The sequence below is a fragment of the Oncorhynchus nerka genome, linkage group LG28 (genome assembly GCF_034236695.1).
Source record: "Oncorhynchus nerka isolate Pitt River linkage group LG28, Oner_Uvic_2.0, whole genome shotgun sequence".
NCBI classification, from domain to species: Eukaryota; Metazoa; Chordata; class Actinopteri; order Salmoniformes; family Salmonidae; genus Oncorhynchus; species Oncorhynchus nerka.
The window spans coordinates 69,149,120-69,163,461 of NC_088423.1; the positions used below are offsets into that span (position 1 = coordinate 69,149,120).

At 44.7% G+C, this 14,342-nt stretch overlaps 1 protein-coding gene across 4 annotated transcripts in view; it reads right to left on the bottom strand.

The window, feature by feature from the left end:
* LOC115113606 (SH2 domain-containing adapter protein F-like) overlaps positions 1-14,342 on the bottom strand; it is a 123,137-nt gene that overhangs the window by 23,179 nt on the left and 85,616 nt on the right. Inside the window, exons 3-4 of one of the 4 annotated variants that reach the window (XM_029641423.2) lie at positions 12,442-12,669; positions 8,812-8,910 (exon numbers count right to left, since the gene is read on the bottom strand). In XM_029641423.2, coding sequence (XP_029497283.1) covers positions 8,812-8,910; positions 12,442-12,669 — 327 coding nt within the window. The remainder of the gene's footprint in view (positions 1-8,811; positions 8,911-12,441; positions 12,670-14,342) is intronic. The other 3 variants (XM_029641425.2, XM_065013050.1, XM_029641426.2) reach the window with 3 other exon arrangements.

The following is a 14,342-nucleotide window of genomic DNA, read 5'->3' on the forward strand; positions in this document are numbered from 1 at the left end:
ATCGCTGAGCTTTCTAGTGTTACTACTCTTATTTCTCAAATCCAATAAATGAGTAAAATGCACAATTTTAGAACCAGAGTTTAGAGCAGATAGATGGTTTATGCGTGTTAGCGGGCACCAATGGCCGATGAATGCATAATGAAGGCTGGGGCTAAATGTAACACGGGTCATGTGTAATAGGTGTCTTCGATTATATTCACAGCCGCATATTTTCCCCCCCAAGCAGACACATCGATGGCCCTGAACGAACTTTATTTGACTATGTAAACTGGAAACCACATCCTGAGGCTGCATTCATTGTAGCTGGGGATTTTAACAAGGCTAATCTGAAAACAAGACTCCCTAAATTCTATCAGCATATCGATTGTGCTACCAGGGCTGGAAAAACCCTGGATCATTGTTATTCTAACTTCAGCATATAAGGCCCTCCTTTCGGAAAAGCTGACCACGACTCCATTTTGTTGCTCCCTGCCTATAGACAGAGACTAAAACAGGAAGCTCCCGCGCTCAGGTCTGTTCAACGCTGGTCCGACCAATCTGATTCCATGCTTCAAGATTGATTCGATCACGTGGATTGGGATATGTTCCGCATTGCGTCAAACAACAACATTGATGAATAAGCTGATTTGCTGAGCGAATTTATTAGCAAGTGCATCGGCGATGTCGTACCCACAGCAACTATTAAAACATTCCCGAACCAGAAACCTGATGGCAGCATTCGCCCGAAACTGAAAGCGCGAACCACTGCTTTTAACCAGGGCAAGGTGACCGGAAACATGACCGAATGCAAACAGTGTAGCTATTCCCTCCGCAAGGCAATCAAACAAGCTAAGCGTCAGTATAGAGACAAAGTAGAGTCGCAATTCAACGGCTCAGACACAAGAGGTATGTGGCAGGGTCTACAGTCAATCATGGATTACCAAAAGAAAACCAGCCCCGTCGGGGACCAGGATGTCTTGCTCACAGACAGACTAAACAACTTCTTAGCTCGCTTTGAGGACAATACTGTGCCAATGACACGGCCCGCTACCAAAACCTGCGGACTCTCCTCCACTGCAGCGAGTAAAACATTTAAACGTGTTAACCCTCGCAAGGCTGCAGGCCCAGACGTCATCCCCAGCCGCGTCCTCAGAGTGTGCGCAGACCAGCTGGCTGGTGTGTTTACGGACATATTCAATCAATCCTTATCCCAGTCTGCTGTTCCCACATGCTTCAAGAGGGCCACCATTGTTCCTGTTCCCAAGAAAGCTAAGGTAACTGAGCCAAACGACTACCACCCCGCAGCACTCACTACCGTCACCATGAAGAGCTTTGAGAGACTAGTGAAGGACCATATTCCCTCCACCCTACCTGACACCCTAGACCCACTCCAATTTGCTTACCGGCCCAATAGGTCCACAGACGACGCAATCGCAACCACACTGCACACTGCCCTAACCCATCTGGACAAGAGGAATACCTATGTGAGAATGCTGTTCATCGACTACAGCTCAGAATTTAACACCATAGTACCCTCCAAACTCGTCATCAAGCTCGAGACCCTGGGTCTCGACCCCACCCTGTGCAACTGGGTACTGGACATCCTGACGGGCCTCCCCCAGGTAACAACATCTCCACCCCGCTGATCCTCAACACTGGGGCCCCACAAGGGTGCGTTCTGAGCCCTCTCCTGTAATCCCTGTTCACCCACGACTGCGTGGCCATGCATGAAACTAAATCAATCATCAAGTTTGCAGACGATACTACAGTGGTAGGCTTGATTACCAACAACGATGAGAAAGCCTACAGGGAGGAGGTGAAGGCCCTCGGAGTGTGGTTTTCAGGAAAATAACCTCACACTCAACGTCAACAAAACTAAGGAGATGATCGTGGACTTCAGGAAACAGCAGAGGGAGCACCCCCCTATCCAAATCGACGGGACAGTAGTTGAGAGGGTAGTAAGTTTTAAGTTCCTCGGCGTACACATCACGGACAAACTGAATTGGTCCACCCACACAGACAGCATGGTGAAGAAGGCGCAGCAGCGCCTCTTCAACCTCAGGAGGCTGAAGAAATTTGGCTTGTCACCAAAAGCAATCACAAACTTCTACAGATGCACAATCGAGAGCATCCTGTCGGGCTGTATCACCGCCTGGTACGGCAACTGCTCCGCCCACAACCGTAAGGCTCTCCAGAGGGTAGTGAGGTCTGCACAACGCATCACCGGGTGCAAAATACCTGCCCTCCAGGATACCTACACCACCCGATGTCACAGGAAGGCCATAAAGATCATCAAGGACAACAACCACCCGAGCCACTGCCTGTTCACCCCGCTATCATCCAGAAGGCGAGGTCAGTACAGGTGCATCAAAGCAGGGACTGGGAGACTGAAAAACAGCTTCTATCTCAAGGCCATCAGACTGTTAAACAGCCACCACTAACATTAGGTAGCTGCTGCCAACATACTGACTCAACTCCAGCCACTTTAATATGGGAAAAATTGATGTAAAAAATGTATCCTTAGCCACTTGATATAATGTTTACATAGCCTACATTACTCATCTCATATGTACAGTGGGGCAAAAAAGTATTTAGTCAGCCACCAATTGTGCAAGTTCTCCCACTTAAAAAGATGAGAGGCCTGTAATGTTCATTGTAGGTACATTTCAACTATGACAGACAAAATGAGAAAAGAAATCCAGAAAATCACATTGTAGGATTTTTTATGAATTTATTTGCAAATTATGGTGGAAAATAAGTATTTGGTCACCTACAAACAAGAAAGCTTTCTGGCTCTCACAGACCTGAAACTTCTTCGTTAAGAGGCTCCTCTGTCCTCCACTCGTTACCTGTATTAACGGCACCTGTTTGAACTTGTTATCAGTATAAAAGACACCTGTCCACAACCTCAAACAGTCACACTCCAAACTCCACTATGCCCAAGACCAAAGAGCTGTCAAAGGACACCAGAAACAAAATTGTAGACCTGCACCAGGCTGGGAAGACTGAATCTGCAATAGGTAAGCAGCTTGGTTTGAAGAAATCAACTGTGGGAGCAATTATTAGGAAATGGAAGGCATACAAGACCACTGATAATCTCCCTCGATCTGGGGTTCCACGCAAGATCTCACCCCGTGGGGTCAAAATGATCACAAGAACGGTGAGCAATAATCCCAGAACCACACGGGGGGACCTAGTGAATGACCTGCAGAGAGCTGGGACCAAAGTAACAAAGCCTACCATCAGTAACACAATACACCGCTAGGGACTCAAATCCTGCAGTGCCAGACGTGTCCCCCTGCTTAAGCCAGTACATGTCCAGGCCCATCTGAAGTTTGCTAGAGAGCATGTGGATGATCCAGAAGAAGATTGGGAAAATGTCATATGGTCAGATGAAACCAAATAGAACATTTTGGTAAAAACTCAACTCGTCGTGTTTGGAGGACAAAGAATGCTGAGTTGCATCCAAAGAACACCATACCTACTGTGAAGCATGGGGGTGGAAACATCATGCTTTGGGGCTGTTTTTCTGCAAAGGGACCAGGACGACTGATCCGTGTAAAGGAAAGAATGAATGGGGCCATGTATCGTGAGATTTTCAGTGAAAACCTCCTTCCATCAGCAAGGGCATTGAAGATGAAACGTGGCTGGGTCTTTCAGCATGACAATGATCCCAAACACACCGCCCGGGTAACGAAGGAGTGGCTTCGTAAGAAGTATTTCAAGTTCCTGGAGTGGCCTAGCCAGTCTCCAGATCTCAACCCCATAGAAAATCTTTGGAGGGAGTTGAAAGTCCGTGTTGCCCATCAACAGCCCCAAAACATCACTGCTCTAGAGGAGATCTGCATGGAGGAATGGGCCAAAATACCAGCAACAGTGTGTGAAAACCTTGTGAAGACTTACAGAAAACGTTTGACCTCTGTCATTGCCAACAAAGGGTATATAACAAAGTATTGAGATAAACTTTTGTTATTGACCAAATACTTATTTTCCACCATAATTTGCAAATAAATTCATTAAAAATCCTACAATGTGATTTAAAAAAAAAAAAATTCTCATTTTGTCTGCCATAGTTGAAGTGTACCTATGATGAAAATTACAGGCCTCTCTCATCTTTTTAAGTGGGAGAACTTGCACAATTGGTGTCTGACTAAATACTTTTTTGCCCCACTGTATATACTGTACTCTATACCATCTACTGCATCTTGCCATATTTATGTATATATGTATCTATCTTTATAATACATGTATCACTAGCCACTTTAAACAATGCCACTTTTATATGTTTACATACCCTACATTACTCATCTCATATGTATATACTTTACTCGATACCATCTACTGCATCTTGCCTATGACGTTCTATCACTCATTCATGTATCTTTATGTACATATTCTTTATCCCTTTACACTTGTTTGTATAAGGTAGTTGTTGTGAAATTGTTCGGATAGATTACTCGTTGGTTATTACTGCATTGTCGGAACTAGAAGCACAAGCATTTCGCTACACTCGCATTAACATCTGCTAACCATGTGTATGTGACAAATACAATTTTATTTTATTTGAGGTAGGTCTACACTATATTCACAGTATGTCATCCTTGTTTGGCTGAGTGACAGTAGAATGTTTTTTGGGTGGACATTCAAGTCATAATGTTCCTATAACTAGCAACAAGATAGCCTAATGTTTAGACTTTAGAGTTTGATCTAGCTAATGATTAGCCCAATGGGGTAAATGAGCAACCACAAGCCTATATATTTATAGCTGGTGGGCTGCATCAGGTGATTATTATTTCTAAATAACATACCTGCCTGATCATATGGACTAATAGTTATATTGGGCTCATTTCTGGAGGGGAAATGATATTGTCAGCATAATTTTATTTTCATTCATTTTGGAGTAGGATGTCCTTTTATGTCTCAGTTATTTTCCCCCAAATGTTGATCCCATCCACTACCTGCAATATGTGCTTTTGTCAGTATATATATAGAGGCTAGTATATTATACTCAACAAAAATAAACAACATGCAACAATTTCAAAGATTTTGCTGAGTTACAGTTCATTTAGGGAAATCAGTCAATTGAAATAAATTCATTAGGCCGCACAATTGGTCCAGCGTCTTCCGGGCTTGGCCGGGGTAGGCCGTCATTGTAAATAATATATTTTTTCTAAACTGACTTGTCTAGTTAAATGAAACATAAATCAAATAAAAAGTATATATTATATCACCCCCCCCCTCTGAACTAGGGACCCTTCACCACCCAAATACCCATTTAACCACTGGGTATGCCATACACACAGGTCATCATGACTACTGCATGAACAGGACATGTCGACAGAAGGATATCTCGATATGACTGGTGTTTAAGAGGTATTTCACCAATACACCATCCGTCTATTACATAAGCTTTGCCCATGTCGGTACACAAAACATTCTGTTGACACAGAGAGAGAAAGAGAGAGCTTTTTAGGAGGGAAGTTAACCTGTTGGGTGCAATCCCATTCTAAATCCACAAAGCTTCAAACATCCAATTGACTGAACATTGGCCAGAGCCAGGACTTGTTGGATTCTCAGAATATAACGGTGATGACAGGAACAGGAAGACACAATGACATAGCTTCGTGTGACATCCTGCCCTGACAGGTCTGTGGAGTGTGGATTTCCGGCAATTCTGGTACGGTGTCAAGTGGAGTGTACGGTCTTGTGCCAGTTTTGACTGGTGATAAAGAGAGTGAGAGACAGATGGAGAGAGAGAGACAGACAGAGTGTGAGAGACAGATGGAGAGAGAGAGACAGACAGAGAGTGAGAGACAGACAGAGAGAGAGAGACAGACAGAGAGAGAGAGACAGACAGAGAGTGAGAGACAGACAGAGAGTGAGAGACAGACAGAGAGTGAGAGACAGACAGAGAGTGAGAGACAGACGGAGAGAGAGAGACAGACGGAGAGAGAGAGAGAGCCCGAGAAAGACATTCCATAAAAGCTCTAGACTATTATTATTAATATATTTTTTTTTTTAAACGACTCTACAAGAGGTATTTGTTTACCTTGTCCTTTTAATTAGGCAGCACTACTTCATCAGTGTAAACAGCGATGCCACATAAATCACTGGCCCACTTGTGCCATTTCATTTAGTTCTGCTTCATTTGCCCTGCTAATTGCATATTCAAAATAAGTTGGTAGATTACAATATATATGGCGTTTATTAGGAGTTGGAGGATAGCTCAGAAGAACAAACATTGCTTTTGCAGATGCTCTCATATCACCATCACCAGAAGCTAGTAGTTCACGGCTCATTGTGGAAGAAACTGACAAATACACGCTGTATCCATCGAATCACCATCCACCTCTCTCAATCCCTCTCTCCCAACACTTATCCGTTGTGAAGAAGACAATCTGTCCCTATTAAATGTGAAAGTGGAGGCGAGCGAGCGAGTGATGGAGGGGAGATGACAGCGTGCCCGTTCTGCCTAGACTCACAGCTGGCCATCCAGCGGGGCTCCCAGGGGAGAGCAGAGCTACGGTCAGGTTGGCAGAGCGCCCGCTCTGTGCAGGGGGAGAGGAGGTGGGGGTTAGGGCTGGGTGGCCAACGTGTGTGAGTGAAAGATAACAGGCAGCGGGCTGTGCGTTCAAAGGCAGCGGAGCCATTTGAGGCTCATGAAAGAGGCTTGTCAGGGGGGTTATCAGCTGTAGAGCAGCGGAGGGGAGGCCAGAACGGGGGGGGGGGACGGCACTGTGGAGTGACAAGCCATCACAGGGGACAGGTCTTTCACAGAGAGAGAGACAGAACCATGGGGCCAGGGAGCTGGACCAGGCTCACCAACCACTCTGTTATCTCCTCTTTAAAACAAACTGCAGCAATACTACTGGAACGAAACTGATTCAATGATTTACTTAAAGAATAGAAGAGCTTTCTCTGGGTCATTAAGTCGTTGAAGAGTCATTAAAACCCCATAAAGCGGTGTGTGTTGCTCCTCGGGACCTGGCTCAGGGCTCTGACAGCATCTCCTGTTATCTTGCCTGCAGTAAGGGCACTGGGTTAGGCTGGCAATCAGCCAACCTCATGGTGTTTAACAGGCAGCAACAGGGCCTATGGATTAAGTAACACTGGCTCTCTAGCCAGACACAATGAGGCACTACTCAGATTTCCAATGGCTGCCTGTTCAATGTCTGGGTGTATTAGTGTGTGTGGTGTGGATATTGAACATGGACACACACACACACGGTCTGTACATACACATGCAAGTGTGTGTACCCCCGCACGCACGCACGCACACACACACATACATACATACCAACCCCTATCACACAGAGGCTCTCTTCATATGGCCAAATTTTAATGGATCTTCCTCACTTCCTCGGTCTCATCCATCACAAAGTCAATGCCAAGAGAATAATATGCGAGGACCTGTAAAACCAACAACATGTACTGCATGTGTGGATGCACTAGGCAGGGAGGCAGGCAGCCCCACGCGGCAGGGACAGCTAAGGAAAGGAGGTGGTTTACATGCAGACGGCATTACAGTTCTGTCCCTTATACAGCTCTAATGAAGACAAACAGCGCTTTATTCAAATGGCATTACAGCGTTCAGCTAGGGAGAGATAAAGGTGGCTACATTATGGTGCTTGTTTAATACACCCACTCTGCACTATTTATGGGGGTGCATTTTTCTTCATTAACCGTTAATATTTTGCGTGCCGACACTTTAATTCCACACACAAATGTCTAAATATAAACAGAATCTTCAAGCGGCTGAAAACCACAGACGAGATTTGAAGAGTGAACAATATCATTATTCATCTATGCAAATGTTGGTTTAAAATGCAAACAATTTAACTTCACCAACAGAATATGAAACGCATCACATACACAATATCTGAAGCTAGGTGGAAAGTACCTTCCTAACACACCCAATGGTAACAGACGACAAGTCATTAAGGTGACAGCGAGGAGAAAGGGAACGTCCATCGCCCTGACCCTTGGCCTGGGTCGATGACCTGTCCTGAGTGATCTGAGACTTCTGGCTGAGCATGAGGTACCGGCTCATTCAACCCCCCCATCTCTATCTGCAGTCGCCAGGGTCGCATAATGATGACACACTTCTTACAGTGCTCTGACGATGATCTAATCTTCAAAGAGCCAGGATATAGACGATAACGCGTAAGACCTAGGTCTACCAGAGCTGTCACCTTTAAGACATAGGTCTATGGACAGTGTTAGAGTTGAGGCCCTTTTCATATGAAGTTATTGATCATCAAAAAGCTCAGACATTTCAACATGTCTAGAACAGAGCCAGTTCACAGCCAGGTCTTCACACAAGCTGAGAGAAAGGGAGGGGGTTCTTCTTTCAGAAAGCATTGTTTTATGACAGATTGTGAGAGAAGTCTCTCTCCACCAAACACTGGGATATCATTATGGGCTGAATGGAACAGGAAAAGGTTGAAGACCGGCAATTAATCAAAGCACTTCTCCAACCCCAGTCTTCCTCTTTGAAGGATAACTTCAGCACTCTTACCTCTGTTCTCCCACAGCAGACATCACTTTGACATCCCGAGCAAATGAAATGAATTACCATCAAAAGAAATAATGTGAGAGGAGTGTTTGTAAATAGCATCCTAAATAATGTTGTCTTAGTGCTGGATGAAAGACAATAATGAGGGGGAAATAAATGAAGGAAAGAAACCAACATCCGTTTTTCCTCATAGCTGAAAGAGACAGCACACATTTACTGCAGTATGAAACAGAGAAACGTAGAAAAAGTAAATACAGACAAATAGAAACAGAGGGACAGAGACAGAGACCAGCCCGGGTGGTGTGTGTTAGTGGTACCTGTGAGGGATTTAGAGGTGTTGTCCTTCCTTGACTCTGGTTCTGATCCACTGCCACTTACAGAGCCCTTGTAGCTAATGCAGTCTAAACAGAGCAGAGCTGTTCAAAGAATACAAAAAAGGTCAAGAAAAAAGGAGGAAGAGGTAAATAAAAAAGAAATAAAAACCTTTAAAGGATTTTTAAATATTTGGTATAGTATAGCTTCAAATCGAGGACAGGTGTTGGTTTTTCCTCCGCTCTTTTTGTGTGTTTGTGTATGTCTTCCAAAACCAGAGTTTGTCCTGGAACAGCCCTGTTCAGTTATGGCTGTGTAAGCTATGCTGGAGCTCTCTAAACCACAGTTGACATTCAGTAACATTGAGACAGACAGACAGATGCACACATACAGTTGAAGTCATAAGTTTCATCAAATACATTTAAACTTAATTTTTCACAATTCCTGACATTCAATCTGAGTAAGAATTCGCTGTTTTAGGTAATTTAGGATCACCACTTTATTTGGAGAATGTGAAATGTCAGACTAATAGTAGAGAATTATTTATTTCAGCTTTAATTTCTTTCATCTTCTATTGCCCTCGCTAGAAGCATGTGTTTCAGACATAAGGAAGTGGATGGCTGCAAACTTTCTACTTTTAAACTCGGACAAAACAGAGATGCTTGTTCTAGGTCCCAAGAAACAAAGAGATCTTCTGTTGAATCTGACAATTAATCTTAATGGTTGTACAGTCATCTCAAATAAAACTGTGAAGGACCTCGGCGTTACTCTGGACCCTCATCTCTCTTTTGAAGAACATATCAAGACCGTTTCAAGGACAGCTTTTTTCCATCTACGTAACATTGCAAAAATCAGAAACTTTCTGTCCAAAAATGATGCAGAAAAATTAATCCATGCTTTTGTCACTTCTAGGTTAGACTACTGCAATACTCTACTTTCCGGCTACCTGGATAAAGCACTAAATAAACTTCAGTTAGTGCTAAATACGGCTGCTAGAATCCTGACTAGAACCAAAACATTTGATCATATTACTCCAGTGCTAGCCTCCCTACACTGGCTTCCTGTCAAGGCAAGGGCTGATTTCAAGGTTTTACTGCTAACCTACAAAGCACTACATTGTCTTGCTCCTACCGATCTCTCTGATATGGTCCTGCCGTACATACCTACACGTACGCTACGGTCACAAGACGCAGGCCTCCTAATTGTCCCTAGAATTTCTAAGCAAACAGCTGGAGGCAGGGCTTTCTCCTATAGAGCTCCATTTTTATGGAATGGTCTGCCTACCCATGTAAGAGACGCAAACTCTGTCTCCACTTTTAAGTCTTTACTGAAGACTCATCTCTTCAGTGGGTCATATGATTGAGTGTAGTCTGGCCCAGGAGTGGGAAGGTGAACGGAAAGGCTCTGGAGCAACGAACCGCCCTTGCTGTCTCTGCCTGGCCGGTTCCCCTCTTTCCACTGGGATTCTCTGCCTCTATTACAACCCTATTACAGGGGCTGAGTCACTGGCTTACTGGGGCTCTTTCATACCGTCCCTAGGAGGGGTGCGTCACTTGAGTGGGTTGAGTCACTGATGTGATCTTCCTGTCTGGGTTTTGCTGTTGGTCCTTTGCTGTTGTTCTGGGATTGATTTCACACTTTTCGCACCAAAGTACGTTCATCTCTAGAAGACAGAACGCGTCTCCATCCTGACCGGTATGACGGCTGCATTGTCCCATGATGTTTATACTTGCAAATGATTGTTTGTACAGATGAATGTGGTACCTTCAGGCGTTTGAAAATTGCTCCCAAGGGTGAACCAGACTCGTGGAGGTCTACAATGTTTTTTATGAGGTGTTGGCTGATTTCTTTTGATTTTCCCATGATGTCAAGCAAAGAGGCGCCGAGTTTGAAGGTAGGCCTTGAAATACATCCACAGGTACACCTCCAATTGACCCAAATGATGTCAATTAGCCTATCAGAAGCTTTGAAAGCCATGACATCATTTTCTGGAATTTTCCAAGCTGTTTAAAGGCACAGTCAACTTAGTTTATGTAAACTTCTGACTCACTGGAATTGTGATACAGTGAATTATAAGTTAAATAATCTGTCTGTAAACAATTGTTGGAAAATTGACTTGTGTCATGCACAAAGTAGATGTCCTAACCAACTTGCCAAAACTATAGTTTGTTAACAAGAAAATTGTGGAGTGGTTGAAAAACTAGTTTTAATGACTTCCGACTTCAACTGTACATGCACACATACACTACATGGCCGAAGGTATGTGGACACCAGCTCGTCGAACATCACATTCCAAAATCATGAGCATTAATATGGAGTTGGTCCCCCCTCTGCTGCTGTAACAGCCTCCACTCTTCTGGGAAGGCTTTCCACTAGATGTTGGAACATTGCTGCAGGGACTTCCTTCCATTCAGCCACAAAAGCATTAGTGAGGTCGGGCACTGATGTTGGGAGGTTAGGCCTGGCTCGCAGTCGGCATTCCAATTCATCCCAAAGGTGTTTGATTGGGTTGAGGTCAGGGTTCTGTGCTGGCCAGTCAAGTTCTTCCACACCGATCTCGACAAACAATTTCTGTATGGACCTTGCTTTGTGTACAGGAGCATTGTCATGCTGAAACAGGAAAGGGCCTTCCCCAAAACCACATAATTGTCTAGAATGTCATTATATATGTCATTATATGCTGTAGCGTTAAGATTGCTCTTCACTGGAACCTTACAGCACTATGCATTCGGGCAGGAAGCCTTATCGTAGCATCCGCCAAACCCAGATTCCTCCGTTTGGACTGCCAGATGGTAAAGCGTGATTCATCACTCCAGAGAGCGCATTTCCACTGCGCCGACGCTTGGCACTGCACATGGTGATCTTAGGTGATCTTTAAGAAGGCCAGTCTATTGCCAATGTTTGTCGTTGGAGATTGCATGGCTGTGTGCTCAAATTTATACACCTGTCAGCAATGGGTGTGGGTTGAAATAGCCAAATCCACTGATTTGAAGGAGTGTCCACATACTTTTGTATATGTAGTGTATACTGTATATGAACGCATGAGAACACACAAACACAGTCATGCTCCCCTAACTACCATAGGTCTCTCCCAAGCTGCAGGTTGATGTTTATTGTCATGAAACTTCCCCTGGAACTGATAGATTTCCCCTAGACGGGACAGCAGCAAAGTCAAAATTGGATATATTGTAAAAATGTATGAAAACTAAAATTAGCTTTTTGGTCTTAATTAAAATGTCCAGTTGGCAGTGTGGTTAAGGTTAGGGTTATGTTTAAAATCAGATGGTATGACTTTAGTCACTAGCTGGCACAGCCACACTCTGCAGAGCTGCCTCCAGAGCAAGATTCATGACACTAAATGCCCAAAGCTTGACAGACACCCAGAAAAAGGCCCCACTCAGCAGAACAGACACCTGCAAATTAACTTACCGTTATGCTTCCCGAGAGGGAAGGAAATGAAACAATGCCTTTCTGAAGATAAGATACCCAGAAACCACGAAAGAAGCAGTAATCACATTGGTTAGTGCTGGAAAAGGGTACCAGGGCAATTAGCGGGATGGAGAGGGACAGCAGAACAGACACAGAGTGACAGTAATGTAGGGGACGTGGAGCAGGAGGAGAGGAGTGTTACATACGTGCTCTCGTACCTGCGAAGGCCTTGGAGATGCGCTCCTTCTTCCACTCCCAGGGCTGGTCGTACTCCTCCGGGGGCCTCTCGTCATCCTGCGGCAGCCGGCTCTCTCTGGGGCAGCGGGGACGCTCGCCATCCGAGTCCCCTCCATTCTCTGCTGGCTCGTAGGGCGTGTCGTACAGGGGCAGCGACCTCAGTGACCCCTCCTTAGGCCCCCGGCCACCGCGGATCTCTGGCAAAGGAGAAGAGGGAAAGGAGGGGTAAAGATTTAACAGACTGTCAATGTGGGTAAAACGATAAGGTAAAACGATACGAAGGGACTGTATGTGAATGTTTATGTGAACAATCCAAGCAACATAGAATAAAAATAAGACCAGCTGTTATTAGCAGTTTCACTTCCAAAATATAATTGTCTCTACAAACAACACTAAGACAGCCATGATCCAACGTAGGCTAAAGGCAGATATCCTTGGGCAGTGAGATCCAGCTGTCTCTTTACGTACAATTGAAGTCGGAAGTTTACATACACTTAGGTTGGGGTCATTAAAACTTTTTCAACCACTCAACAAATTTCACTATATCACAATTCCAGTGGGTCAGAAGTTTACATACACTAAGGTGACTGTGCCTTTAAACGGCTTGGAAAATTCCAGAAAATGATGTCATGGCCTTCGAGGCTTCGCCATGCACTTCCACCACCCTGCAGGAGGGACTGGTGCTCTTCACAAAATAGATTGCTTCATGAGGAAGGAAAATTATGTGGATATATTGAAGCAACATCTCAAGACATCAGTCAGGAAGATGAAGCTTGTGGGAGGTTACCGAAACGTTTGAACCAAATTAAACAATTTAAAGGCAATGCTACTAAATACTAATTGAGTGTATGTAAACTTCTGACCCACTGGGAATGTGATTAAATAAATAGAAGCTGAAATAAATCATTCTCTCTACTATTATTCTGACATTTCACATTCTTAAAATAAAGTGGTGATCCTGACTGACCTAAGACAGGGAATTTTTACTAGGATTAAATGTCTGGAATTGTGAAAAACTGAGTTTAAATGTACTTGGCTAAGGTATATGTAAACTACCGACTTCAACTGTACCTACCGCCTGACACTCAGGACAGGGAGAGGAACCAAACATGGGACACCAACAGACATGTTAATTATTGCTGTGTGGACCCTAATCAAACTCTATACCTGCTAATAGTGATTAGCGTAGCCAAGCAGCACACACACACACACGTGGTCAGGAGAGACAGCTGCAGATGCCTGTGTGTGATGGAGGCAGGTCTATAGGCATCTGTGATTAACACAGTCTGTGTATGTTGATCACCCTCTGGCTTCATAATGTTAAAGCTCAAGGTCTCAGACTATGACCCATAGTAAGTAGCGGTAGCTCCTGGTTAAGAGCTATAGGAGGGTTAGCAGGGCCTCCCTCCTGGGTGCATGTTGGGAGCTGGATATGATGGAAGCCTGCTCTAGCTGATGATGAGCTGACGTGGAGAGGCGAGGAAGAGAGAGGAGATGAGCCTGGGGGGCCTGAGCACCTGTGAGTGTATAAGGCATAGCCTGCCTGCCTGCCTGCCTGGCTGTCTGCATGCAGAACGGCATCATCACTACAGCTAAACAGCCTCGCCTGGGGGTCCCACACACCACGGAACAGAACGACAGGAGAATGCCCTTCCCCATCTTCTCACCTATATCTCCCTCGCCCTCTTAGTCCACTCCATTTCCTCTCGGTATCTCTCCCTCGCTCTCTGAGACATTAATGAATGACATAAGGCAGGGTATAAATGCAAATTCTATGCAGTGCTGTATAGTGTTCCCACCTATCCAGTGAGTGAAGAGAGCAACCCATCATGCCCTTGAGAATTCTCCCTCCTCTCTCTTACACCCCCCT